Genomic DNA, 26,113 nt, shown 5'->3' on the forward strand with positions numbered 1-26,113 from the left:
GGTAAACTTCAGAAAATTTGTCACAGTATTTCATGTGTAGACAATCTTCTGTGCTTGTTATTCTGTGGGGAAAAATAAGACCCCATGGGCATGTGATTAAACAACTGGAAAACAGGGTGGATCTCTAAATATGCAAACCATATCTTCCCTAAACCTGATCTGACAGTTACCAGAGACCCGCCCCTTTTGAAGACTTGGAGGTGGACTTTACAGACATACAACCAAATAGAGGATTCAGTTTCAGGTATCATCCCATGGGTCCACCACTCCAGAGCTAAGAAGGCCAACTCAGAGGAACCCTCAACCTGGCAAAGTGATCCATATCCAGTCAACCTGCTTAAATTGACCCTCAAAAAGACACTGATCCCTGAGATCTCCAGCCCTGCTCCAGCCACACCCTGGAAGTTGGCTGGCCTCCGCACAGCAGAAACTTGAGGAATCAACATATGGACTGAGCCCAGGGGTTTGGATGCAACTCTGCCAGCCCTTGCCCCTTACTGGTGTCATAGCCCTGATCTTGCTTCTTGCTGTTGGGCTAATAGAGACTGCAACAACAAGCTGGATATGGAATGGATGGCAGACTCCCTGGTAACCTTAAAAAACCAAATAAACTCCCTGGCAGTAGTGTCCCTCCAAAATAGGTGAGCCCTCAACCTCCTCATTTCAGAAAAAGGAGGGACTTGTATATTTCTGGGGGAGGAATGTTGCTATTTTGTAAACCAATCAGGGATAGTCAGGACTAAGTTTAAGGAACTCAAGGAAAAATTCAACTTAGACAACAGGAAAATATCAGTCAATGGAGAGGATGGGATCTCACACACTGGGCATCCTGGCCCCCCTGCCCTGGCAGGGCCCCTCCCTTCCAGAATTTTACTTGTGACCATCGGCCCCCATATACTAAATACCCTGGTACGTTTTATTGAAAACACTGTTGCTTACCAAACTGTAGCACATATCTTAGCCCTGCGAGGGTACCCACCCCTAGAGCTAAAAAGTGATGCCTAATAAAAGATTTTTAAAAAGGCATCAAAGGGGGGAATGTTGGGGAAATTAATAAAGTTTTACACCATAAGATGGCTGACGGGACTAAAACAGGCTCTGGTCTCTGGCTTGGAGGCCCCTCTTCCGGGTTCTTCTTGCCCTGTTTGGTGCGTGTGCAAAGACCTGCCACAGATATGGAATCTGACAACTATAAATTACCCTTCCCCCCTTCATTCGGAGCTCAGATCTTTGGAGAAACGGTCTCCTCTGAGCCCTCCAGTGTTAAATAAGTCTCTGATCCACCAAGATCTCTGAGTGCCGCTTGGTTTTTCCGCCGGCATTCCAGCCTGGTTCCATAACAAACTATACTTAAATAAAGAAAAAAATAATTTAAAAAAGAAGGCACATCCTAGGCATTAACACTTCCCCAGGAATCTATGCCAGTGGAGGTGAGAGGAAAAAGGACAGCTGGTGTAGGAAGAATTTAAGCATCAAAAAGTTAAGGGTAAGGAAAGGACTGCAGTTTGAGATTCTGTGTTCTCCAAGACCCTCATTTACAGATGAGTAATCTGAAGCTCTGAGAAACCACCCAATTTTCCATCAGTTGCAGACAGAGCAGAGACTAATGTCTTGGTGTCCTGAATTCTAGGATAGTGATTTTTTTTTCAATAAGGCAGAATTTTTGTGGCAGAGTAATTTCTGGAAATACTCACATTTGTTTGTGTCTGTTGTTCCTCTATGTCCTCACTCCCCATTCCCCTGCACCTTGGTGGTAACCAGGCTCTTGACAGACCTCTTGCAAGAGGGATTTCAGTGTAGAAAGCAGAAGCAGGCTGAAGTGACCAAATCTCTCATTCTTTTATAAAAGCCTAAAACCCCCATTGAGAACATACTGTCATAAAGGAGAAGGAAGAGGCACTGAAAAGCCCAAAGAGAAAAAAAAAAGAGAGAGAGAGATCCCTACCTCTCCCAGCCCCACCTAGAAAGAAAGAGTCTGGGAGCACTATGAACTCAAGTACTACATAGTGCAGTTCCTCAAGGATGGAGGGAGATGCCTCTAATGTACCCAGAGGGAGGTAGAATTTAAGTCCCTAGGGCTCTCAGCTTCCCCTCTCCCACTGCTGGTATAGAAGATGAGGGTGTCAGTGGTGATTGGAATAGGTTAGAGATTAGTTGCCCTGGCCCTAATTTCTTGGTACCACAAGTGCCCCCTAAATTCTAGTGCCACCCTTGAATAGGCCTCTAGTCACAACTGACATGGAATTTTCTGCTTCTCTGTTAGGATGGGATGGGGAGTTTGAAGTCCTAATTTAGTTACACAACAAAATGAAACAAACCAAAATAAAAGGAGTATTTATTGCCCACATACATCTGATTTTATAGACAGAGATAGATGCACATTCCATTTTTGTTTTCTTGAATAACATTACTTTTAATCATGGCATTTGTGGCCAGGCAGAGCACCCATTTCCTTGTTAGCAATGGGTACTGCACAGGAACCCTTGGGAAATCTCATCAGATGTTCCATGTATTAGGAGAACAATATACGAAATGTGCTCAGGTATCCTGAGAGAGAAGGTGGAAAAGCAAGAAAGAAACTGAAGAAGCAGAGAACAGCCTTCAAGAGTCCATCAGATGGCAGTTATTCTCCCAGAGAATGAGACTATTTCCTACTGTGGCCATTAAGTGATTTATAATTAAGTAGCTCTTCATGAGGCAGTGATCCAATTGATGGTGGAGGTCTGAGAAGTGGGAGGCCCGTTCTCCAGGCATCTAAGTGCTCATATTTATTGACTCACTCTGCTATTCATCATATTCATCTTGTTCAGCCTTTCCCAGGCTACTTATTAGCAGGTTTAAGCGGGCCTACCTGGCTGGGAACAATTCTCAGAGATCCAAGTCTGGGGGTGGGAGTGGGGGAAGGGAGTCCCTCCCTGGACTGACAAAGGCCTCTGATCTTGGCTTAGAGCTGGGAGATCTGCCTGGACACAGTGGAATAAGGAGGTATCCAAAGGTCTCTTTTAGCTTTAGGATGCTCTCACTTTGGGCCTGCTGCTGGGGGCATTTCTGGGATCCACCATGGCCATCCCTGATGTGAAGCTAACTAGAAGCTTCACTACAAGTGTGATAGAAAATGCAGGAGATTTAGAGTCCAGTTAGCTGGCTGTATGAAATTTGCCAAGGGTCTTAACCTTTCCGAGGCTCAGTTTTCTCATCTTAAAATGTGCATAACAATAATGTTAACCTCATAGAGTTAAGGCATGGATTACACAAGATAGTGTGGCACATATCAATGATATTATTGATTGGGTGCTTGAGGAATTATTAATAGTAGTCTTTCTCTTCCACCACATCTTCTATCCCTACCTTCTCTCTTTCTCACTTTGACTCACAGTCAATGTTCTGTATTACCAAGTCATTTCACTTGTCTATGGCTCCATTCCTACCTTGGTAAAGTGGGGATGAGATCATCTGCTCTGCCAACCTGTTTCAGGGGCCTTTTAAAAAGACAATGGAGATGGAAGGAGGTTGCAGATTAGAAAGTGCTACCCTCAGGTCACTTGCTTTTATTAGCTAGGTCTGAATCCCAGAAGCCATGCAGCTCAGCTGAAGTGTAGGAATTATACAGAGAAAGAATGTAGTCAGTAAGGCCCAAGCCCGATGTGGGTGGGGACAGTGGGGAGCTAGCAGCTTGTCTGCAGCATCCCCCAAAAGGCTTGTACAAAGGTATCTAATCTGTTGGGTCTACATATGCTCTAAACAGAAACTAAGAACAAAGGCAGTCTGTTCACTAGGTACAACCCCAGCCCTTAAGCAGACCAAAGAACAGCACTGGAGCTGATCAAGGTGGTTTCCTTAGTTATCTAAGGAAGGTATTAGGAGGTTACCTCCACCAACATCCCCTTCCAGTATTGCAAAGGACTCCCCAGAGGATCACAGTGAAGGCAGCCATCAGTTACAGCAGAATGGGAGGAGCTCTTACCAAATCATCTTGTTCAGCAGGTGCAATGCACCAGAATCATGTGGGGGCACCGCACCACAGAAAAGAACTCCACTCCAGGCCAACTGAGCTAGAAGGGGGTGGGGAGTGCTGAACTTTGGCAGTTGAAAAGGTTCCATGGGTTACTCTATGGTAGCCCAATCTTCTGACCTGCATATGGAAACTAGTCAAATCTATGCCCATGCCACCCATATATTGTTGATGGGGAAACTGAGACTCAGAAGAAGGGTTTTGCCCAAGCCCAGCTGATGATGAGGGATGAAAATTAGGGCAGAAATCTAGGCCTCCCATACTACACAACCCCTTGAATTTTCATTGGATGTAATAAAATCTTCCTAGATCTTGCTCCAAAATTTCTCTGAGCAACCATGGCCCTCTTCCTTCCATGAGCAGTCCATGACAGAGAATTCAACTTCTACAAATTATTAACTTCCATTCCAGGAGGTTCTCTCATTTCTCTCTTGTTAAACTGCTTTTATTTTGGCTTTTCTTGATTCATGAGGTACTGGGGGCCACCAAACTTCTCTGCTAGTCTGGGGAAGGATCCCAAGGGGCTTTCTTATGTGTCTTTGGCAGCACTGTCTACAGTCTATAGCAGTTTCAAGCAGCTACTATTTCAGGCCCTCTGGCTTGGACATGGCAATTGGGAAGAACTCAAGGGAGCCCACTAGCAGGTGTCAGAAGCCCTTTCTTATCAGGAGCGAAGGGCGAGACACACGCTTCCCACTCAGCCCCACACCTGAATAGGTGGAGCAGGCAGCTGCCCAGCCAGTATCTCTGTCCATAAACTTGGGTAAAGAATGCCATTCCTGCAACTTGGCTGGAGAATCCCACTATTTAGACGAATTCTTTTCATAAAGCCATCAGTAGTAGGTCCACACCTCTACCTCCTGGCTGATGGGGATTCCAGCACACTTGCATGAACTGAGGCCAGTTTTAGAAGTGCTAGTAAATCCCTGGAAGTTCTCAAAATGTGCAAAGTGTGATGGAGGGTTTACCAACATCAGAGAGATGCAGAGCATGACTTGGATAAAGAACTGAAGTTTCCTCTACTTTTAGTTTCAGCTCTGGCTTCTATTTCCCCTGCTGGGTGATTCCCACCCCCCCCCCCCCATCAACCTCCTTGCTTTCTCAATTTCCCTTCAAGGCTAACCCCAACAACCATGGGTCACGGCATGCTGCTGTGGAACAAACCAGAAGAATTCACTTTTTTTTGACTGGGGGGGGGGGGGTTCTTCTTGAACCCAGTTTATTAGCATTCAGCAAAAGAAATATATATTATTACAAATAGGCAGTGTATCAAGATATCTAGGTGTCAAGGAGAGCTAAGATTGGAGAGGTCACAATCCAGACAATCCTGTGATGTCTCAAGGAATAGGGAAGGGGAAGCTAGGGTATTCACAGGGGCCATGCTCCCCATTTTACACTGGGAGAGAAAAAACTCTTATACATGGGGTGGGGATGTACTGCAGTTACCAATTTCTTCCCTCTGTCCTCTAGCCATTTTATTTAATGTGACCTAAATATACATTCCTGGTTTCTTCTCCACCCCGCCCCTATATACAGCAGGGGAAATAAGCACCAATAGTAACAAGAATAATAATTAAATAAAGTCCTGCCTCTCAGTAGGCCCAACCATCACACATATACATGCCACGTGGATTTTCTTCTTTGGAGTGACTGTAGGATAGAAAAGTGGGAATCAGGCCAGCAAGCCATCACCCTGATGGTCACTGTTCCCCGAAATACCATTTGTATGTGAACTGGAGCAGGACAGGGCAGGAGGGGATGGTGGTAGGGGGATAAATACCCCCAAAGCAGCAAGAGGGGTCAAGGAGTTTCCCAACATATCTTCTGGCAAATGTCACAATCAACTGAGTTCTTGGGAAGTCCCCTGCAAGGATTTCCTCAATGAGATGGCTAATTCCTAGTGGTTAAAGCACCATTGCCCTCTGTCTCCCCAGCTTCTTAGGGAGAAAGGACATGATAGGAACTCCATGTCCTTCCCACTGGGTGGAAAATGCCCCCAAAATGCTTCCTTTGGAGAAACTCAACATGGTAAATAGTACAACATGGTCACTCTGATCTCAAAATGAAAGCACAAAATATAAAAAAGGAGGGAGAGAAAAAGAGGGAGAGTGAGAGATGGGTACTTTCAGAAGGTCTACACATGGGGAAGGGGCAGGGCCCAAAAGAAAAAATAAAGCCATAAAACAATATGCTATTTACCAGGTTCCTCATGCCTGAAACATCTGGCATTTGTCATCGTACCTGGGCATATTTGCCATTCCTATGAAGGAGGGAGGGGGTGGACAGTAAGATACATTGGGGTGAAGGGAGAGGAAAGAGGGAGGGCCCTAGGCAGTTGAGATGCCAGCCCTCTGCACAAGCAGCAACAATTTTTATGTCCTCTTTGTTTTGTTTAAAACTATAAACAGCACCGCTTAAAAATAAATCAGAAAAGAACAATTGATAAACATTGTTTTCCATGAATATAAAATGCAAACAATACAAAAATAGATAATTGACTTTTGAGATATATATATATATATACATATATATACGTGTATATATATATATATATATACATATATATACATGTGTGTGTGTGTGTGTGTGTGTATATATATATATATATATATATATATATATATATATATATAAAACTTGGATGCAACATACACATGGGTACACTTGAAGTCTCCCTGCTAAATCCCCCATGCCTCCCTCTAGCTATTGGGCCCAGGGGCCAAGGGCAGGTGGCATGGTGGCACTGGGAAGGGTAGGAGAGTTGCTGGCAGCAGGATGAGAGGAACACACCTTGGGTGTAGGAAGCTACTTCCCTGCTTGGTACAGCACTGAGGAGGGAGAGAGACTAGTGTTGACCAAAGCCTTTGGCCCAGAAGGCTCATGGACAGGTGCCCAAGCTGAGTGCCCCAAATCAGGGCTTCCTTGAAGGCGCTAAATCACCGAGAGACTGGTGGCCCTTAAAGAAGCCTGATAGGTGACCTTCTCTATCCACAATCATTGTTTCTCCAAGGACTGGTCTCATCTGACAATTCTCAGGATCAGAGCTGTCTGGTACTAGAAAAGCCTTCTGGGTAGCAAGATGATGGCAGACACCTCCTCTTAAGTCTTATCTTCCCATGAAATCACATCCACAAGCATTATCCCAGGACCTTGCAATGCAGATATGGTATTCATCTGGTCACAGCCTAAGAGATGTGGACTTGACATCAACACCTTTAATAGTCTGGGGCATATTTGCTGTCAGCCAAGCAAGCACCAGCTATCTTTGGGAAGAGGCCTGGAGTTTGATTGGTTCTCCCAGTATCACCCTGTGCTGCCATTCCATGTCCCCAGCCATTTCTTCCTTCCTTTTCTAGGCTGTAGCTGGTATTTGGCCATGAACTGCTTGGATCCAGAGTGAGAGTCAAAGGAGCATGCTTCTGCAGCCATGCACCTTGACTATCCCACTTCTGGTGGTGAGGATTGTGTCCTTGGGCTGGCTAGGACACTGAAAGGACTTGAAGGCAGTAATGTTGTCCAAACCATGAGGTGTTGCTCAGTTCTAGGCCCTACTCTGTGCTATGTGACCTTCCAAAGCCAAGCAATGTGTTTCAGGACTATGACTTCTCCCCTCAGGGGCAGCATGTCTTGTTGCCCTCTTTTCACTGAGGGCAGCCCTCTGCCCTTGGCCAAAGGCTGACCACCTACTTTTTCTTTTCACGGGCTGGTGGCCCAGTATACTCTGAAGGCTGGTGATGGCTCTACTACCTGCTATGGCTAGCACAGTCCACATACAGATAGGAGCTTGAACTGCCCTGAAGGACAAGCAGAGAGAGAGGAGGCAAGTAGCAGGGTTTCCCTTGTTGTAAAGGCATTTGGTGTATTTTCTGCCAAACAGCCAGGCCTACTTCAGCCCTACCCTCCCAGGGAAACTTTGGTAAAAGGAAAAATGGTTGGAATTTGGGCATTTCTCTTCTGGAATGCTGTGCTTGGGGTGAGGAGGGCCTTCCTCATGCTCTTTCTTTCTCTAACTCCATGAGGGATGTATTTCTTCACAATACAGACAGAGTTAGCCTGAAGAGCTGGTCTGGCTCTCTTGAGCAGTGCTGTTGGTGTCATGCCAACTTTTGTGGTGCTTCCAGGTGTGTAGCTTCTATCAGATAGATTTACTCTTTGTGGGAAGGAGGACTACCAACCCCAATCTGAGAAATGGTGACAAAGACCAGCACAAACACATTCCCTGGCCAAGGGGAAGTTGCCCATAAAGTCACCTTGACTCAGGGGGCCAAGAGCCTCTGTTCCCAAGAGCCCTGTTGACCTTTTAACAGGCATGGAGATAAGCAGAGCCAGGGTTGGGGGGCAAGAATTATAATTTGGGTCAACACAACCAGGTAAAACATGTTCTATATTCTATTTCCAATAAAGAAATTAAAAGGAACCCTCTCTTACTGGTGATTAATGAGAGGTTGAGCCAGGTTAGATTAGCCTTTTGCAATGCCTTCCTGACAGCAACTCTTCCACACCAGCATTTCCAAGCTAGTTAAACATGAAAACTGTGGATACAGAAGGGAGTGTACCATTCACTCCATATAGGGCTGCAATTCCCATGCAAATCAGAAACCTGCAGCTTGGCAGAGTGAGGACAGATCACAGTCTTTCCTCTCATGAAGGCCAGCCCTTTGAGGATGCTAATTGGAAAATGAAAGTTCTTTAGAGAGACCAGAACAGCAGCCTAGATGCCTTTGGTATCCTGTCTCTTGGGAGTGCTAGCCTGGTGCCTCTGAGCCTCTTTATAGCAACCAAATGAAGGGGCGGGCAAGGCTTAAGGAAAATTTGCTTTTTGGGGAGAAGGAATTTTCTCTTCTAAGAAGCTAGGCTTCCTTGAGCTTTGCAATGTCCAAAATTCTCTCCTGACAACTGGGACAAATGGAACTCCTTTTCCTATTCTTCCCCTGAAACCCACAAAAAAACCCAACCCCCTATAGCCAAGCTTAGTTTAGGTTACTTCTCTCCCTGTGTCTCAATTAAAAGACTATGTCCCTTGTGATGAGATTATGAAAATTTCCTTTGGATACAAAAAAAAAAAACCGAAAGTGTCTGCAACTCAGGCAGTCACAAGCTTAAGAGAGGAAGAAGGAAAAAAAAATCCTATCATTCCACAACTCAAGACTTATGGCAGTATCTACGACAGAACCCTATTTTACCTTCTGTTTCCAAATGGATGAATTTGATCACTCCATTAAGGGGATTAGAATTTTTTCCTTCAATCCAAGTTATCATAGGCCATGTTAAAAGGCCCCCATCTGGTTACAATGCCAAAGTCCACAGCAATAGGCAGTAAGACATATGCTACTTGATCCTCTCTAAGGGCAGCTAGCTGGGGTGAACAGATTATATAATCATCTGATGTATTGGTGGCAGCTATGCCAAGACTGAAGGGAGTGGGGGTGGAGAGGATCTGTACCATTATTTCACATTGTTAATAGCAAACAAGCCCTCTGTCCTTAAGTGGGAAGCAGTGCAGACCTGGCTGCTCATCAGTGGTGCATCATTCACTGTGTGTAGGGGGGGTGGCAGGGATATTAACAGGTCAGCCTGTGTCAAGGATGCATGCTATATATATAATCACTAACTGGGCAACTGGAATAGTCACAAAAGTACAGCATCTCAAATCCTGCATGGGCAACAAGAAACCCCAAAAGGGAAAACTGGAGCACAGAGCAGCAGTAGCCTCCCAGGGCAGATGTACTCAAGCTGAATGTGACCACAGATTGGCAGAAGAGGGAAGTGGGAAAACAAAGGCAAAAACTCATAGGAGCTTTCCTTGGCCAAAAGGATTTTCAAGTTAAATAGCAACCCCCACCCCCCACCCCTCTGCTCAACCCCTGATCCCCAATCACATGCTTAGGCCCCATGCCCCCACTCCAGAATAGATGATGACTACTCAGCTAGGTTTCCATTCACAGCAGTGGAGGAGTAGCTGGTGGGGAGATAGGCACCTTGCTCAGCCCTCTCCTTTGACAGGTCAAGGCTGGAAGCCCTGTAGTGAATGGGTTGAGGCTGTTGGGGCTCAGGCTGGACCCTGGACAGCTGAGGGATGCCATGAGTGATGCCCACAGGCTTGGCCTGGGACACAGGGCTGGGGTTGAAGCCTCCAGAACTGGAGGAGCGACTGGGCTCATCAATAGGCAACAGCATATCTTGAGGCCTGGCTCTCATATTCTGAGAGTCCTGTGGCTGCAGGTTATAACAAGGGACCATGGGAAGGGGTAGGTGTGAAGGCCGAGCTAGCTGAGGCCTGGATATCCCAGGTACCCTTAGCTCTGGCCCTGATACTGAGAGCAACATTGACATGGCCACAGGAGGTATGCAACAGGTTGTCTGCCCATATGGAGAAGGGCCAGAAGACTCATCCGATTGGCTGGGACTTATCCAGGCAGGGCCTGGCCCCATTGGGAGAGGACAGGAAGCCCAGGCAAGCCAGTCGTAGGCCGCTGGTGGTTCAGTATAAAGGGACAAAGGACTGTCTCGTCCCCATTCTCCTCCTCCTCCTCCTCCTCCTCCTCCTTCTTCTTCTTCTTCTTCATTTGAATCTTGCTCCTGAAACTGAAGCTCATCAGACACCGTGTATCCCTGGGCCAGGTGGGAATTTGAGAGCTCCAGCTCCAGAGTCTCCGCAGTGTCCAGAGAGCGGCTTCTCCTGTTGAGGGCCATGGCAGCAGGTGGAGGTCGAGGGTGCATGCCAGGCAGTCCCAAGTACCGAGGGAGACTGCTCACACCCCAGGGCAGACCTTGGTAGAATCGGCTGTGGTAGTTGGTGAATGTGTGTTTCTGGTAGTAGCCCAGCTCAAAAGCTTCCAAGGAGGCTGCAAGGTCTTCATCATTCTGGAACTCAGGATTCTCTTCACACTTGCCTTCCCCATCCCGTTCCACATCAGCAATGTCAAAGGTCACCATAGGGGGTAGCTCAGGGAGGTTTTGAGTGAAGGATGAGTCAGAGTCAGAGCTGCAGGACATGCTGGAGAAGAGGTTTCCACTGCTGGTGAACTCCACAAGGGCCTGTGAGAAACTCACAGTGGCATTCCCTTCCTTCTCAACCTCTTCTTCCTCTGGCTCCTCAGGGGGTGAGTAAGTAGGGTAAGCCTTCCTGGGAGATCCTCCAAAATTTGCTTCTTTCATGTCTGGCTCAAACATAGCATCACTTTGGAAGAGCTGCATTAGACAGGTACTTTGATCTTTCTTGGTGCAGATTCCCTCAAAACGTTTTTCTAGAGGACGGAAGTCCCTCCAGTCTGGCTCACTGCCTGCAGTGGTAGGGAAAGCTGAGGTGGTTCCCCGGTGGGAAGTCTGAGAGGCCCCTGATGTCCCTGCCACTAGGCCCATCACTGATGGGCCTAAGGGCCTCATCTGATATTCCATGATGGGCTTCTCTTGCCAGGCCTGAACCTCCCGGACTAGAGCCTCTCGAGCATGGGCCTCTCGGGCATGTGCTTCCCTAGCACAGGTCTCCCTGGCATAGGCCTCTCGGGCTTGGGCCTCTTTGACATGAGCTTCTCGGGCATGGGTCTCCCTGGCATGAGTTTCTTGGGTATAAAACTCCCTGGCGTGAGCCTCTCGGGCACGTGCCTCCTGAGCCTCTTGGACCTCGAGCTGCTCTCGCCGAAGCTCCCAATATAACAACTGTTTCTGGATGGTCACTAGCCGTTCTTCCTCTGTCTCCATTGCCCCAGGTGGCCGAGAGGAAGAAAAGGGCTCAAAGTTCAAGAAGGGGTCAAATTTTTCAGAGCTGCGACCATGGAGGTCATAAAGACAGTCATCCAGAGGTGGGGAGGCCTCAAGACTATCATCTGGCTCATAGAACTCATACAGGGCATCTCCACTGTAGCTATCTCGGGGCAGGCAATCCCTGCGGACAAGCCCTAAGGTCTCACCTGAATCACCCTCAAATCCAGGTGTTGTAGAGTCATAATAACCCTCATCACTATTGGGGGCAGACTCTTGCTGGTCACTCTGAGGAGTCAAAAGGTCCCCAGGGGCTAAGCCAGGATAAGATGGAACTGAGTCAAGGAGCATGTAGCCATGCTCTCCTGGAGATGTGATGGGATGGTAGCCTAAATGCAGATTGGGTCTTGGGTACATCTGGGCACTTGCCCACAGATACTCTAAGTCATAATCTTCTTCCTCCTTGACATCCTCTTCTTCTTCCTCTAATTCTACTTCCTCATCCTCCTCTTCTTCCTCATCATCATCATCATCTGGCAAGGCCATCTCCTCCCCACCTCCTTGGTAGGTCACCAGGCAGGAACTTCTCTTGGTCCCATCTCGATTTGCCCTCTGGCCTCCAGAGGCCATGCTGTCTGTCATACTGTCCATGTCCTGCTCTGCTATGATATCACCACAACCTGTCAGTGAGTCAAAACTTTTCAGGGATGTGACATCCCCAAACAGGAGGCTCAGCTGGTCCCCAACAGGGCCATTTGGTGGATTTACCTCTTCTGCTACCAATTTCTCCCCTGTTTTTGGACTGTGGGGCTCCTCTGAGCCACTGGCTTCAGAAGCAGACTTGGACTGCAGAAGTGCTGAGGCACAGCCCTCCATGGGTTTTTCTGTATCTTTACAGGCTGTCTTCTCAGTGACTGCTGGAGAAGACTCTGGTACTAAAGAAACTTTTGACCCAGGGGTATCTTGGGTTTTGGCATTTTCCTTTCTGTGGGCTTGGAGGATATCCTCAGCACAGGGCAGAAGGGCTGAGCTTACACGTTCATGAGGCCTGGCTCTGGCCCCTTCAGACCCCTTGGCCCCTAGCTTATTTTTTTCAGCCCCAGAGACCTTGCTTTTCCGGTGACGGCGGATACTGCTGAAAAAACCTTTCAGGCCTTTCTTTGGCTTGGGCACAGAGGGAACCTTCTCAGCCCCAGCTTTGTCTGTCGCTCCAGCCACAGATGTTTTGCTTTTGGAGCCTGTCTCCAAAACCCCATGGGCACTCTGAGAACTGGGAAGTTGGCAAGGTGATTCAGGCAAAGGTAAGGCAAATCTGGTTCCTTCACTGACACTGTCTTCAGGGCCATGGGCTGCTTCAGTCAGGCCATCGTGGGTCTTGCTCTTGCTAAGACCCTTCTTGGAGATGCCTTTCCCAGAACCTTTGCTTCGCCCCCCTCCAAAGAAACTAGGCAGGGTACAGATACCCTTCCTGCCACCAAAAAGTTTCATGGCAGTTTTCTTCAGCCTACCTGGGCCAGATGAGGGTGGCTCTGACACTGGCTCTTCTGTCATCTCAGCTGCATTGTTCTTGGCTCCTTTCTCTGCCCGTTGGTCCTGGGTGTCCATAGAGGCTGCTGCTCCCTTGGCCTGAGAAGCTTCATCCTTTCCAGTCTCCATGGTTATGGGGACAACTCAGGTATGTTCAGCTAAAAAAGCAGCCCTTTGGCTTCCAAGCACTGTTATAACATCATCCGTCAGGAAGCATCACAGTTGGGCCTAGAGGAGATGAGAGAAACAAAGATAGAGAGAGTGTACTGCTAAGCAAGCATCCAGGCTATGTTTGTTTTCACAGGTGTCTTTTATTTCAGGCTTAAGTGGAACAAGAAAGAAAGTAAAAGAAAATGTATGAAAAACCTTAATGCAACCCATATGGTTGGCTTGCTAGGCCAGCCTCCCCTGGGCCCCAAGGCAACATAACCCTGAACAACAGGCAGCCATCACCCCAACGCCTCACTAGGTCCACTCCCTTCAGGCCACCCTAAGCTCAGGAGAGCACTGGGCAGGAGGAACTTCAGTTGTGGGAAATGCCCAGTTGTGCTATTGACTGCAGGGGTAATTATCAAAGGGGGTAGGAAGGGGGAGGTAGAAAAGGCAACAGGAACGTCAGCTAGGATGACACAGGATTTTTGCCAAACAGCCCATTCAGTCCTAACTGGGCTCTTCAAGATCCAGGCCTCAATTTCACATTAGTCTGGGTTCTCACAGATATTTTTCATGGGGTTATAAAGAAAAGTAGACCTGAAGTTCCACTTCTTCCCCACAGGCTCCCTAAATTGCAGCATGCCCATGCTCAGACTGTCAGAAACCCAGAGTAGGAGCCTCACAGGCCCACATTCCAGAGCTATAATCCAGGGTCTGCTAAAAAAGCATGGTGGCCTCGGGGCAAGGCACTCTATGGACTTCAGTACCCTTGGTCCAAAAGGCCCAGCAATACTTCCCCTTCATAGTGGTTATGTGAGGGGTGGGTCTAGGTCAGACTCTCTATTGACTGTCCTACTGGGAAAAAAATAATGTGGTTCTTGGTAACTGGAAACCCCAATTTCCATTTTAGAACCATGAGGCAAACTATGTCTTCTCTACTCCCCTCATTATTTTGGCCCCCATATAGTTCCCTATCTAGAAAGGGAACTCCTTGAAGACATAACTCCACGTGATTCACGTTCCTGGTCTGTAAGTAAGGCTCTCAATAGCAATTAAATAAGCAAACATGGTACAAGGCACACCCTTCTGGTCTAGGCCCCCAAATTCTCCAAATATCCAAATGCCACAGAGATGGAATAAAGACTATCCATCACACACACCCCAACACATGTCCCCCACCCCAAGTCTGATATATCCATTCTAGTGACTGAAGCTGGTTGACAGATGGATCAGTGACCAGCCTGCTAAAACTCGTGACCTCTCCCTGGAAAGTTCCTTACCATTGTTTCCCTTCTCTGTAGGGTAGCCACAAGTAGACAGGGAGCTAAGGAAGGAGGGGAGGCAGAACAACTGCTGGGAGCCAGAAAGAGACAGACAAGCATTGCTGGTGTCCCTGGAGTAGTTTGCCAGCACATCAGCCCCGTAATTGGTTGCAACAGTAATAAGACTCACACATTCACCTGCAGTAGAAGACTAGGGACCAGCTTTGGGGTGGAGAGAGACTGGTAGCTAACTAGCCCCTGAACTCATTGGAAGAACCCTCCTGGAGCCCTTCCTTCAAACATGAATCCTGTCCTTCAAACATGAATTTTGCTCCCTGTGCCTTGCTTGACTTGACACTTGAATCATCAGTGTGATCCCAACTTCCATCAGGAGCACTCTGAATAACTGAAATATTAAACTTGGAGCAAGATAATGGCTGGTTATCCAGAAAATAAAAGAGAAAAAAATATCTGATCCCTTCTCTGCAGAGATGTGTATTGTCATTTACTCAGGTTTTTTTCCTAGATGACATATTTTTACATGATATTGTTTTACCTCAGCCCTGCAACTGATAGCCTTACAATAGACAGTGCCATCACCCACAAATATACAATCATGCATACACACACAACCACTCAGAGTCCTTTCCTCAGGGGTCATATGGGAATAGGGGCCCTATCATCTACGTGAATTCCGCACTTTTCAAATCACAGATTTTGCTTCAGCCCTGAAATTATTGACAGTGTTGTCATTATGGTGCTAGACATGGAATAGCAGGAGTGGAGTTGTTTATGAAATTGTATTCCCCTCTGTGGAATTTATGAAACAAACCTCTTCTGAACATTTGGTGAGTGATAGACATTAAGCTCAGTTCTACAAGGTAGCCAGTGCTTTTGGGGGAGTTCCTAGGCTAATAGGGAGAGGGTACTATATATAACAGTCTGAAGGCACAACATAATACAAGCCTTAAAGAAGAGCCCCCATTATTGCTTAAGATGCATGAGGGAGTATCAGTATTTATACTTTGTTATCATAACCCACTATAAATCTGAAAAGCAGAAAGACACCCCCCTGGGTTCAGAAAAGCTGCATTGAGGAGGAGGCATTCAATCTAGGCTTTTTCAGACAGGATTGAGTAAAAATGACAATGATTTAGAGGGAGGGATGAAGGAGACTAGTAAGTGTGGCTGGGCATGAAGGAAGACCAGGGGCCAAGTGAAAAACCTCATGGATCTAAACATCCTTGTGGATAGAAGGCTGAATTGTCCTGCTGGGTTTGGGGATGGAGTTCTTATGAACAGAGAGATTCTGCACATTGAATCTTAAAGAGAGCTGCTTTTCAGAACCTTGATACCTTGGCTGGAGGGAAATTCCTAGGGCCTTCTCTTACCTTTGCTATTGTGCTTCTCTGGGGTAAAGGCCAGCATACTACTTTCTACATCATTTACTTCCCTGCCACAGGAATCTGCAGTGTGTTGTGGAAGAAGTCATGGGCTGCAGGGCTGGGTTACAGGCTATGCCAGGGGACTCTGAACAAGCCAAGGTACCCCTCTTAGGCTTGGACACTTGTGAAATGGAGATCACATTATGATCTCCAGTGGTATGAGAATTAGATGGGATAATGGACACCACACACATTTTGTAAAGTGCAGTGCAAATGAGAAAGATTGACATTACTGTTATTACCACCTTCCAGGTCAGATCCCACTTTCTTAGGAAATAGCAGACCATGTATAAAAGGCCACTTATTTGGGTAAGGCATTCATTGTGGGAAGCCTTAGGGACCAGCTGCCTTGGCCATGCTAAGGAGGAGCCAAGTGTGACGGGATTTTAAAGACATGAGTGTGGTTTTATACAAAGTCCTCTGTGTATGTGTGGTGGGAGTAGGTGAAGTAGGCAGTGATGTCTCTGGGACTAGGATTCTCTCCCCCCAGCTTCAGGCCCTCCTCCTAACTAGGACCAGGGTCATTTTTGCTGGAAAGGACCAGACTTAAAACTGTGTTGTCTCCCATTTCCCTGCCTTGTCCCTCCCAGGGCCACAAAGCTCCCCACAGATACCCATAATGCCTTAGGTTTCACAACCTGTGTGGCTAAGTTTCAGGTGGAATGTTGGGTAAGGGAACACTCTAAGGCTACTCTGTGGTCCCTGGCAGGGGCTGTTTATTGCAGTTGCTACTATCATTGGTAGGGAGTGGGCTGTGGCCATCTCTGCTCTCAGGCCCAGCCTCAGGCCATGCTGGGACCAGTGGAAGGTTGGCTATTAGGGCAGAGCTTCTTTCTTCTCCTTTCCTCTCAAAACACAAGCAGGATACAAGCCACAAACTTGCCCCAGGAACACTTCTTAGTGAGAAGGAAACAGCTGCAGCCTGAGCCTTACATATTTTGCTCCCAGCTCAGCTTCCTGGGGCCAGCTGAGCCAACTTAGAATTCAGGAAAGAAGTGTGTGGATTCATGCAGTAGCTCCAGAGGCATGACCTCAACCACTCATAGTTCTCAAGACTTCCACCAAGCAGTATCTGGGGCAAGACTACTCTAGGCCCATCTTGTCCATGTGTGTGGGTGGGTAACTAAGGAGGGAGTGATGAGGATAGGGAGCACCCCCCCAAGAGTCAGCCAGTTCTGCACTATAATCAGCTCTGCCTACCTGGGGGAAATCTAGAAAGTTCTTTCAGTTTCCTCACCTGGAAAATGAGGCTACTGAGAGTGTCTACCTCTTAAAACTATTGTAAGGAACCACATCAATGTATTTAAAGTACCAAATAAAATTCATTATATAACAGAGGCTCAAAAACATAGCGATTAATTTTTAAAATATTTTCTTCAAACTATAGTTGGACAATTTCTAGAGAAACTACCTCAGTCAGGATTGAGAAGGGTATACTCCAGGCCTTTATGGGTAAGTCACCAAAACTCTTTGGGTCTCAGTTGCCCCAAATGGTAAATGAGGGTGACTATGTAGTTATCTCACAGGAGGCTTTAGCTGCTCTTTTAGCCAAACTCAGGGACCCAAATTGTTGCCTCAAGTCAGCTATTGGCTAGTAGCTCTGGATTATCTGGGAATTTCAACTAGCTAAGTTCCACAGCATAGGCCAGAAAGGTCAACAATTCAAACTCAGCTAAATGCACCAACATCAAAGGAAATGCAAATGAAGTGCCCTTCACCGAATCAGGGCACTTACCAGTTTACAAAGCACTCCCCACTCCCTCATCCCCACCTTGGCCCTTCTTAGCAATCTATTAACCAGTCTAGGTGGGAGGTGGTAACTCCTTGTCACAGAGAAAGAAATTGCCTAGGCTTGGGAAAAGCCTTACCTAAGTTCACACAGTAGGATGGTGACAGAGCCACACCAGCTCCCGGGCCTCTGCAATCCTTATCCCAATGCCATTCTACTTCACTGTGCTAGCTACCAATAGAAGGAGGAAGACTGAGTAAAAGGACTGTGAAGGTTCCCTTCATACCTGAAAGCCATCATCTCTCCCTCCCATCCCCTGTCCCAGACTAGCTGAGCTTTCTCTGAAGCATTTCCAGTCCTCACTTAACTTCTACTGTTTTGGCCCCACCTAGCACATTCCAGAAAGCCTGCTGACTTCAGTCAGAATCCAAGGGCTGCCAATCCAGTCTGTTGCTGCTCTCCTCATCAGCAACTCCATCACCAAACTGTGGAACATGTTCTTTTACTCTCCTTTTCCTTTGGAGATAAGTTTGATGGGCCAAAATAGGTTCAAACAGAAACATGCCATTGGGGACAAAGATGCAGATTTGAGCTATAGTTTAAAGGAAATGACATATGAGATGATCTGGAACTTGAATCACCCATTTCTAAAGCCCACAGCCAAGGTCCACTCTTAAAACCTTTGTTACCATTAAGGAGCACCTCCTCTCAAGAAGGTATTCCATAACCTCTAGATGCAGCACAGACCCCAACATGGACCCTCTCACCTTGGCTCCCATTTGCCCACTACCAGCCCCTCAAATGAGTTAATGAGTTAACATACTCAGCATAGGGTAATTCATTCAGGCAGACCTCAGTCTGTTCATTTCTCTCAAATGGACCCTCCTTCATCTTATAATCACTACAACTAGCACAGAGCAGAACCTCAAACAACATTGGTTCAACTGAAATCTAATTCAGCTGGAGTTTTTCAGCCCAGAACTAAAATGCCAGCTTCATCCCTTACAGGTAGTAAGGTTCGAGAAATTGGCCTAAAATCCATGAGACTCAAATGCCTTACCTGGAAAATAAAGAAAATGCTACCTATCATGTAGGATCACTGTAAGGATTAGAGATGATAAATGGAAAGGGTAAAATGCTCTCTAGTTACTGGCAAATATTCAGTAAAGGGCCACTTGCAGCCACCTTCACCACACTCCAGCTCCTCAGCTGCCAGCCCATGTCCTCTGAAGATGACACAAGCCTCTTATCTGAGCTCCCTCTGGTCCTTCCCTGCCACAACGCAGAAATCTCACCCCTTGCCTCTCCTTCTTCCATCTCCTCCACACACTTGCCAGATTCATTTTTACAACCCTAACTTCAGAGCACCACTCCTCTACTTACCAAATTATTCCACACTGCCTACAGGATCAGGGCCAAACCCCTTTACCTGACCTTCAAGACTCACTCTTCCTGCATGCCCCTTGCAGTTCCCTAATCTCACTTCTCTACCCAAATACACAGGGACTTCTCTAGTCTGGAAGATATGGTCACCAAGACACTACTTATCCCTAGAAATTGGCTTTACCAGTGAGCCTTCTTGATGCCCTACTTTCTCCTTAGGCTGCTGAGGTTCCCTGCCCATTTGCCTAGAATGATGGGGTCTCTGGGAGCCAACTTGCTACTCCCCTCTCAGGCTCCCAAATTTCCTTAGAGAGGAAAATACCTGAAGTGGGTGCCATGCCTACATAGTAAGGCTTCTACTATGTCAGTACTAACCCAGCAAGGGTGACACTGGAGACCGGTGCCACCACCCTCCACCCAGTTCAGATGAAGAATAAGAGAGCTAACTCCAGGGAAACAGATGTGACAAGGCAGCCAAAGCCTAAAGAGGAACAGTTGAGCCAAATGAACAATGGACACCCCTGACTTTCCCATGTGTCCACTCCCCTATATATACCATACCCTATGTGAGAGTCCAGGTAAGAAAACTGAGGCTTGGGAAGGGATCAGAATCAGTGTACTTAGAGGAAGAAAGCTTGAATTGAGGGCTTTATGCTCCTGTGTAACCTTGAGCAAACCCCTTTCCTGTTCTGGGCCTCAGTTTCCCCATATGGAAATGGGAGGTTGAACTAGGGGTCTGCTTACCCCAGGCTGTGTAAGAAGCCAGGAGAAGGGTAGACCTATGATCAGTTTTCTAGTGGCTGAAGAGGAGGCATGGTGGGAGCATGTGATTTTAGGGGTCCTAGGCTTTAGTGGGAGGCCTGCATGCCTAGTTGGTTGGGCTCAGTCTACCACTTCACTACAGCCCAGTTTCATTTCTCATGCCTCCCTCCACAGAATCCCACCCAACATTTTACTTTTTGAAGATGCACTAGGCCTGGCCTGCAAATATTTCCTCTATGTCCAGAAAGGAGGGGGAACAGAACTGGTCTGGCCCAGCTCTCTCTCCCCTGAGAAGAGCTGCAGCCCCCAGCAGGGAGGGCTGAGGAATGCTGTCTGAAGAAGCTGGGTTAGTACTTGCTTCCATGCTCACCAGGGGAAAAAAAAAACAACCTGTAGGAGATGAAAGCATTGAAGGCTCTACAATAAGAACTGCATATCAAAAGGTCACAAATGTCTCTGCAGCACCACTATGTCTGCCTCTGCTCCCACCAAGCCCCCTTGTACCATTTTCTTCATTGTCCTTGTCATCCCCTAATCCCGAAAGGGAAGGTATGGGGAAGCAACGCATCCTCACCCAGTTGGCACCTGCACCTCCGCAGAGGTTCTGGTTTCCGTAACTTTCTTACTAGAATTACATTTACACATGCACAGGTTTGAAAAGTAAGACCAAGGAGAGGAGATGAAAAGCTCTGTATTATTTAATTCAGAGAACAGAAGTTGGGGGTGGGAAAAATGGTTTAATGCCCATGAAATCTCCAATGGTTTGTTAAGCAGTAGCAATGATGGCCAGCTGCCCCCAACACACACACACACACACACACACACACACACACACACACACACGTGCCTGTGCCTGCACACAGGTTTATGTATAGCATGACAGGGTCAGATTAGCTTCGAAAGAAAAAAATTCCTGGCAGTGTGAGATGCATGACCCAGGAATGAATGACACAGGGAGGAAATGCCTCCTGTGGAGGCTTTACCTTTATCGCCTAGTTTATCTGCCTGGACTGAATTCAAGGCAGAGGAACTGATGGAATAACACTGGGCATGTCCTCTTCTAGCCTCCAGTAGCCTATCTGTAAGTGAGGGGGCTGGAAGCCCCTTTTCCCTCCTTGATTCCACAAGCAACCCAGTGACCTGCCAGGCTAGCTGTTATTTATCTCATTTCCTTATTCCCCTGAACCAGCAGAACAGGGCTGCCTCCACCCCCTATACACACACACTTTCAGAGAGTGTAACAGTTCTTGAGGAATTTTTAATGCTTCCACTATACTAGGAGAGAATCACTGGACTTCCAACTTCTTCCAACTACCTCTCCTCCTTCTGAAACTTTCAACCCCCAACAGGCTCCAGACCAAGACTAAGAAGCAAAATAGACATGAAAGGGAAGGTAGATTTCTCCAGAGAGGGCCCCAAGCTAAACCCAGCACCTTCTCACTCTTGAGGAATGGGTGAGGTGAGAGTAGAGGTTGGTTAATGAGATTTTTGTGAAATGGAGGCCACTGGAGATAGTGGGATACAGTGTAAGAGTCCCTGTACAGGAGGCAGCAGCCTATCCCTAAATGCTGTGTGACCTTAGGGAAGTCCCTGTGCTTTCCAGGACTCAGGATTCCCATCTTGTAATCACAGGAGTCGAAGCCGGTGCTCCCTGAAGGCCTGTCCAGTTGGAAGGTTGGGCATCAGCAGAGGTCTGGGGGATACTTAGCCTCCACCACATTGGTATGTAAGCTCTAGGAACCCTCCTTCAATTTCACCCCCTGCAAGGCTGAAGGGAAGCCAACATGATACAACTTTCCTCTAGAGATAGCCTGCCCCTCAGTTCTATGTCCAGACCTAAAGGTGACCCCTTACAGTCCCAACTTACAACGTGTTTCCAATCTCTAAGACCCCCTTCTAAAATCCCATTTTATTATGGCATATTTACACACACACACACACACACACACACACACACACACAAATATCAAAACCTCCCGATGTTCCATTCTTCAATGGCCCCTTCCCCCATTCTCCCAAGATCAGATCCCCATTCCACAGCCTGGCATTTGGTAATCTCCATCTCTGGGCACCAACCTCCTCTCTACCTTAAAGCCATACAATCTCTACCAGAAAAGACTACATCACATCTCTCAGCCTGCCTACCACCCACCCACTCTCATTCCTAATTTTGCTTTTACCACTACCCTTTGCCTAGCCAAACCCCTCTACTTTCTGAAAGCTTCCAGGGTGATCCCCCTACATATACAGATTTCTCATCTCTCTCCACAGTACTTTGCCTCTAGGCTCATGAATCAGCAATCAAAGATATGTGCAGTCTGGGGTCTGGGCAGTCAAGATCTTGAATTTGTTGTTGAAGGGAAACATCATTATTATTTTTTTCTTGTAGTTGCAACCCATTGCCCTTCTCCATTCTCATTAGGCATACTCAATAAATATCTTATCCTTAAGTATCATTTCTCTAATCACTTTCATATGATCAGGACAAGTACATCTTAGAGAAGTAAAAGTCTTCTTGAAAGCTCGACAAAGACAGCAAATCCTTCTGGAGCATTCATAAACTGGTCTGCATGGCTAGGCTTTGAGGGGGTTATGGCTGATTTCAAGGTTTCATTTATCCCTCTGAGGGGTTCTGAGATAACCCAGAAATCCATGATATCAGGGAGACAACTTAGAGGCAGGGAAACTTAATTATAATTTGACTTCTATTCTAATTTAAGTCCCCAAATGGCCAAGGGACACAGGGAGCCTGGAGAAGTTTTGAGAAAGGAGAGGTTATCATGGGTTTAAAGAGACAGGCAAAAGAGACACCCAGGAGAAGGTGCCCAGAGCTGGGGCCTGAGAGGGAAAAGACTTTGGGCAGTGTAGGGTGAGTGGGTTTGGGTGTGAGGAGGGGAGTTATATAAGGAAGATATATTAGGTGGCTGTTGGTTCAAGGCAAGGCAGAGAGGATGTCCAGGCCTGAGCTGGAGATGCCCAGCTGCAAATAGAGGGTTGGTTTCTGTTGGTGCCTGGTCAAAGTGGGAAGATATGACTAGAGTGTGGTATCTGCAGTCCTAGCTGGTGTCACAAAGTTCCCAGCTAGCCTTTCCTCAAGTGAGGGATTTACTCCTCTCAAATACCCAGGCTTTGCAGCCCACAGTGTTCTCCACCCTTAGAGGCTGGTCAAAGGTCCTAGAAGAAGAGCCTGCCAGGCCCCTTGGTCACTCCTTCCTTCCAGTTCTTCAGAAAGGCCTAGAGTTTATTGCCAGAAGCATATCCTGGTGCAGTGACTGAACTGCGGGTGGGGCAGAATGAGGGAAGTTGCACTGGGGGAGAAGGCTCTGCTAAAATGCCCTTAGGTGGGGTGGGGAGTCCAATAGCGCAGTGCCCTCCACCTAGCCCATACCCATGCCAATGCAGCAGGCCAGCAGAGCCAAAGAGTGAAATGTTTAGGTGCTGGAGAAGGCTCCCTTTGACCCCATGGGCCTACTAGCCTGACCAAACCTAGGCCTGCTTTGCAGGGCCAGTCCACTGGCGACCTGGGCACTTAGGCTGTGGAGTGCCTGGAGGGCACAGCCCCTCTTTGCCAGGGAGCCTAGGCAAAGTCCTGCAGTCAGGTGGTCACCAGTGTCAGAGGTGTCTGCAGCAGACAATGACAGTGGCTCACAGGCTGGGTATTTTAAGTAACTGCGAAGTTGGAGGATTTGGCTGTCTCTCTAGCTTTCTCGCACAGACCCAGACGGTACGTTCTCTACTACAATAATTGCTCCCTTGGCCTCTGGCACATAAATACCCCGCTAACACCACGTTTATCGCTATTTTTAAGTGGGCGGCAGGAGAAAAAAAAGCGGCCAGTTCTCTCTTAGGGGACAGGAGGTGAGGCAAGGAGGGAAGACAAAGCGGCCTTGCAGATTTAACCCAAGGACTAGTTTGAGCTGCAGCTCTAACCTAAGGTCCAGCAAGAGCTCCGTTGCCAGCCCCCTTGTCCGCGGGGGCGGGCGCCAGATGCGCCTGGAGGCCCAGCAGCAGGGGGTGCGGCTGGTTGGGGCCTCAAGGCTGAGGTTTCTAAGTGGGCAGCCCACAGGCCCAACGGAGCTTCTTGGGAGAGGAGGCACACAGTGTAGATAGCCCAATCCACGCCAAAGCCAGTTTCCGTCGGGCCCAGGCCAGCGCGCCCTCTGCATCCGCAGAGGGGAGAAGGAGGCAGGGGATGAGCAGGGGAGGGAAGGGGCGGCAGCTGGGCCGCTGGGGTGAGCAATATCCACGTAACACAGCTGTTTCAGCTAGTGTGCTACAACAAAGCTGCGGAGCTCCCGGCCTACAAATGCACCGCTGGGGGTGCTGGCTGGCGGCTTCCCTGCCCCGGGTCGGTGAAGCAGCACGTGCGGGCCCCATCCCCACCTCCCCCAAGAGCCTGGAGGCATGGCCCAGGCTAGCCTGCCCGCCATCTGCACCCCTTCTAGCCGCGGTCGCCTGCGCCCAAGGGACTCTGCTTTGCCCCTCACCGGCCAGTCCTCAGAGCTGGTTCCGAGGGAGAGCGGAGGGCGGCCCAGACGCCGATTGGCCCAGCCCCTGGAACCCTGAAGGCGGTCAGAGCAGAGCACGCGGGACTGCACCGGACGGCGGGCAGGCGGAGGCTACCGGCAGCGCGCAATGCTTACCCGGCTCGGTTCGGTTTCCAGCCCGGTTACTGTCTGCTGCGCTAGGGCTGGAGCTTAGGCTTCTGTGGCTGAGATCGCCGCCACTGCTGTTCCTGCCGCCACCGCCGCCGCTGCTCTTCACCTCCTGCACTGGCTCCCCTTCCCCAGGCTTTCGGCAACTCCCCCATACTCCCTCCCCGCAGACTCCATAGCCACAGGGTGGGGCGTCCGCGCCCTGATAGGCAGGCATGTAGCCCAATCGCCACGGTGGGAAGGCGGGCCCCACCCCGCCCACTGTTTTCCATGGTGTGTTTCCCTTTAAATGCAAATAACCGTGGGCGTGGTGTTGGCTGGAGGCGGAGAGGGTGAAGAACCCCTCGCTGGGACTCCCCATTCAACCCCCCCCCACCTCCAACACACTGGGCGAATAATGGTTTGGCGATACGGCGAGCTCGTTGGGTCGGTCCCGCCCGGATGGGGCTCGCTGGAGCCCTGGAGCTCGGTTTTAGTTTTGCATATAGTCCCATTTCCGTGGATGCAGTGCAGTCGTGCTGAGGCGCCCTGGCAGCCACCCGGCAGTTCATTCCAGAGCGAAAGGCGGGCGAGGAGAGGCGGGGCGGAGAGGCTGGGAAACCTGGGGGACTGCAAAGCTCTTTGGAGCCTCGCGGGGCCCAACTTTAGGTGTAAAGATAGGCCCCCGTGGCGCGCGCCCAGAGGGACTCACCTGCCAGGAAAGCCAATTGCAGCGTCCATCCCCCGGCTTCTTCCGTCTGTCTGGCCCTTAGGACCATCGAGGTCAGTTTGCACCCATTACCGAATGGTCTGCTGCTGCTCTGAGAAGGGAAGGCACTTCCCTGAGGTCACCTAGCCTGCCTGTGACGGTGGCAGACTTGGAATTCAGAACCCAGGATCCTGCCCTAGGCTGTTTCACTTTGGAGAGGCCTGTTTCTGTAGTTTGACCCTCACCCAAATTTTTCACCTTTCATGGAACATGAGGGGATCTCCAAGGCCTCTAGAGGGCACCTCAACCTTTTAATGGTAAGCCAGATTTTGTGCAGTTCCCTGCCTCTGAAAAGTCTAGATATTGAGAGAAAAATTGTGTCTAGGCCTAGACTGGAAGTCAAGGCTGAGGGTGGAGTGAGGAGGCCTGTATCAGCCTAGCTGGCTTCTGTGTTTGGGATGTGGCAGGTGGCCAGCCTGAGCTTGGGTCCTTAACTAGCCTGAGGGCATTAAGTGGCACTAGTGGCTGCCAAGGACAAGTGAGCTGAGGCAACAAACAATCCAGTTCTACCACTAGCTCAAGAATATACAGAAGGCCCTACCCCAAAACTCTGTGAATGTCTAAAAAAGGGAAGGGGATTCAAGTTGAGGAGAGGGAAGGGATTAGAGAAAAATGTCTGCCATTTTTGCATTGCAGGGGGAGTGTTCTCTGCTGCTGTATGGGGTCCTGTCTGCCTTGAAAAGATTCAGCTGCTAGAGTGGTAAGAGAAGAACTGTTGCCTCTGCATGTATGAAGC

General features: G+C 48.4%; 1 protein-coding gene across 1 annotated transcript; it reads right to left on the reverse strand.

Moving 5' to 3' along the window:
* Window positions 1–9,905: 9,905 nt before the first annotated feature.
* Window positions 9,906–24,760, reverse strand: AMER1 (APC membrane recruitment protein 1). The gene is made up of 2 exons (XM_047848223.1): window positions 24,618–24,760; window positions 9,906–13,468 (listed from the first exon to the last, which is right to left on the reverse strand). Exon 2 carries the CDS (start codon window positions 13,367–13,369, stop codon window positions 9,932–9,934), a length of 3,438 nt encoding a protein of 1,145 aa, XP_047704179.1. The 5' UTR covers window positions 13,370–13,468; window positions 24,618–24,760; the 3' UTR covers window positions 9,906–9,931.
* Window positions 24,761–26,113: the final 1,353 nt, after the last annotated feature.

Source organism: Prionailurus viverrinus, unplaced genomic scaffold (assembly GCF_022837055.1).
Source record: "Prionailurus viverrinus isolate Anna unplaced genomic scaffold, UM_Priviv_1.0 scaffold_57, whole genome shotgun sequence".
NCBI classification, from domain to species: domain Eukaryota; kingdom Metazoa; phylum Chordata; class Mammalia; order Carnivora; family Felidae; genus Prionailurus; species Prionailurus viverrinus.

What these genes read in the sequence shown, in the direction of transcription:
- AMER1 (XM_047848223.1), bottom strand. Translation starts at nt 13,369, where the DNA reads ATGGAGACTGGAAAGGATGAAGCTTCTCAGGCCAAGGGAGCAGCAGCC.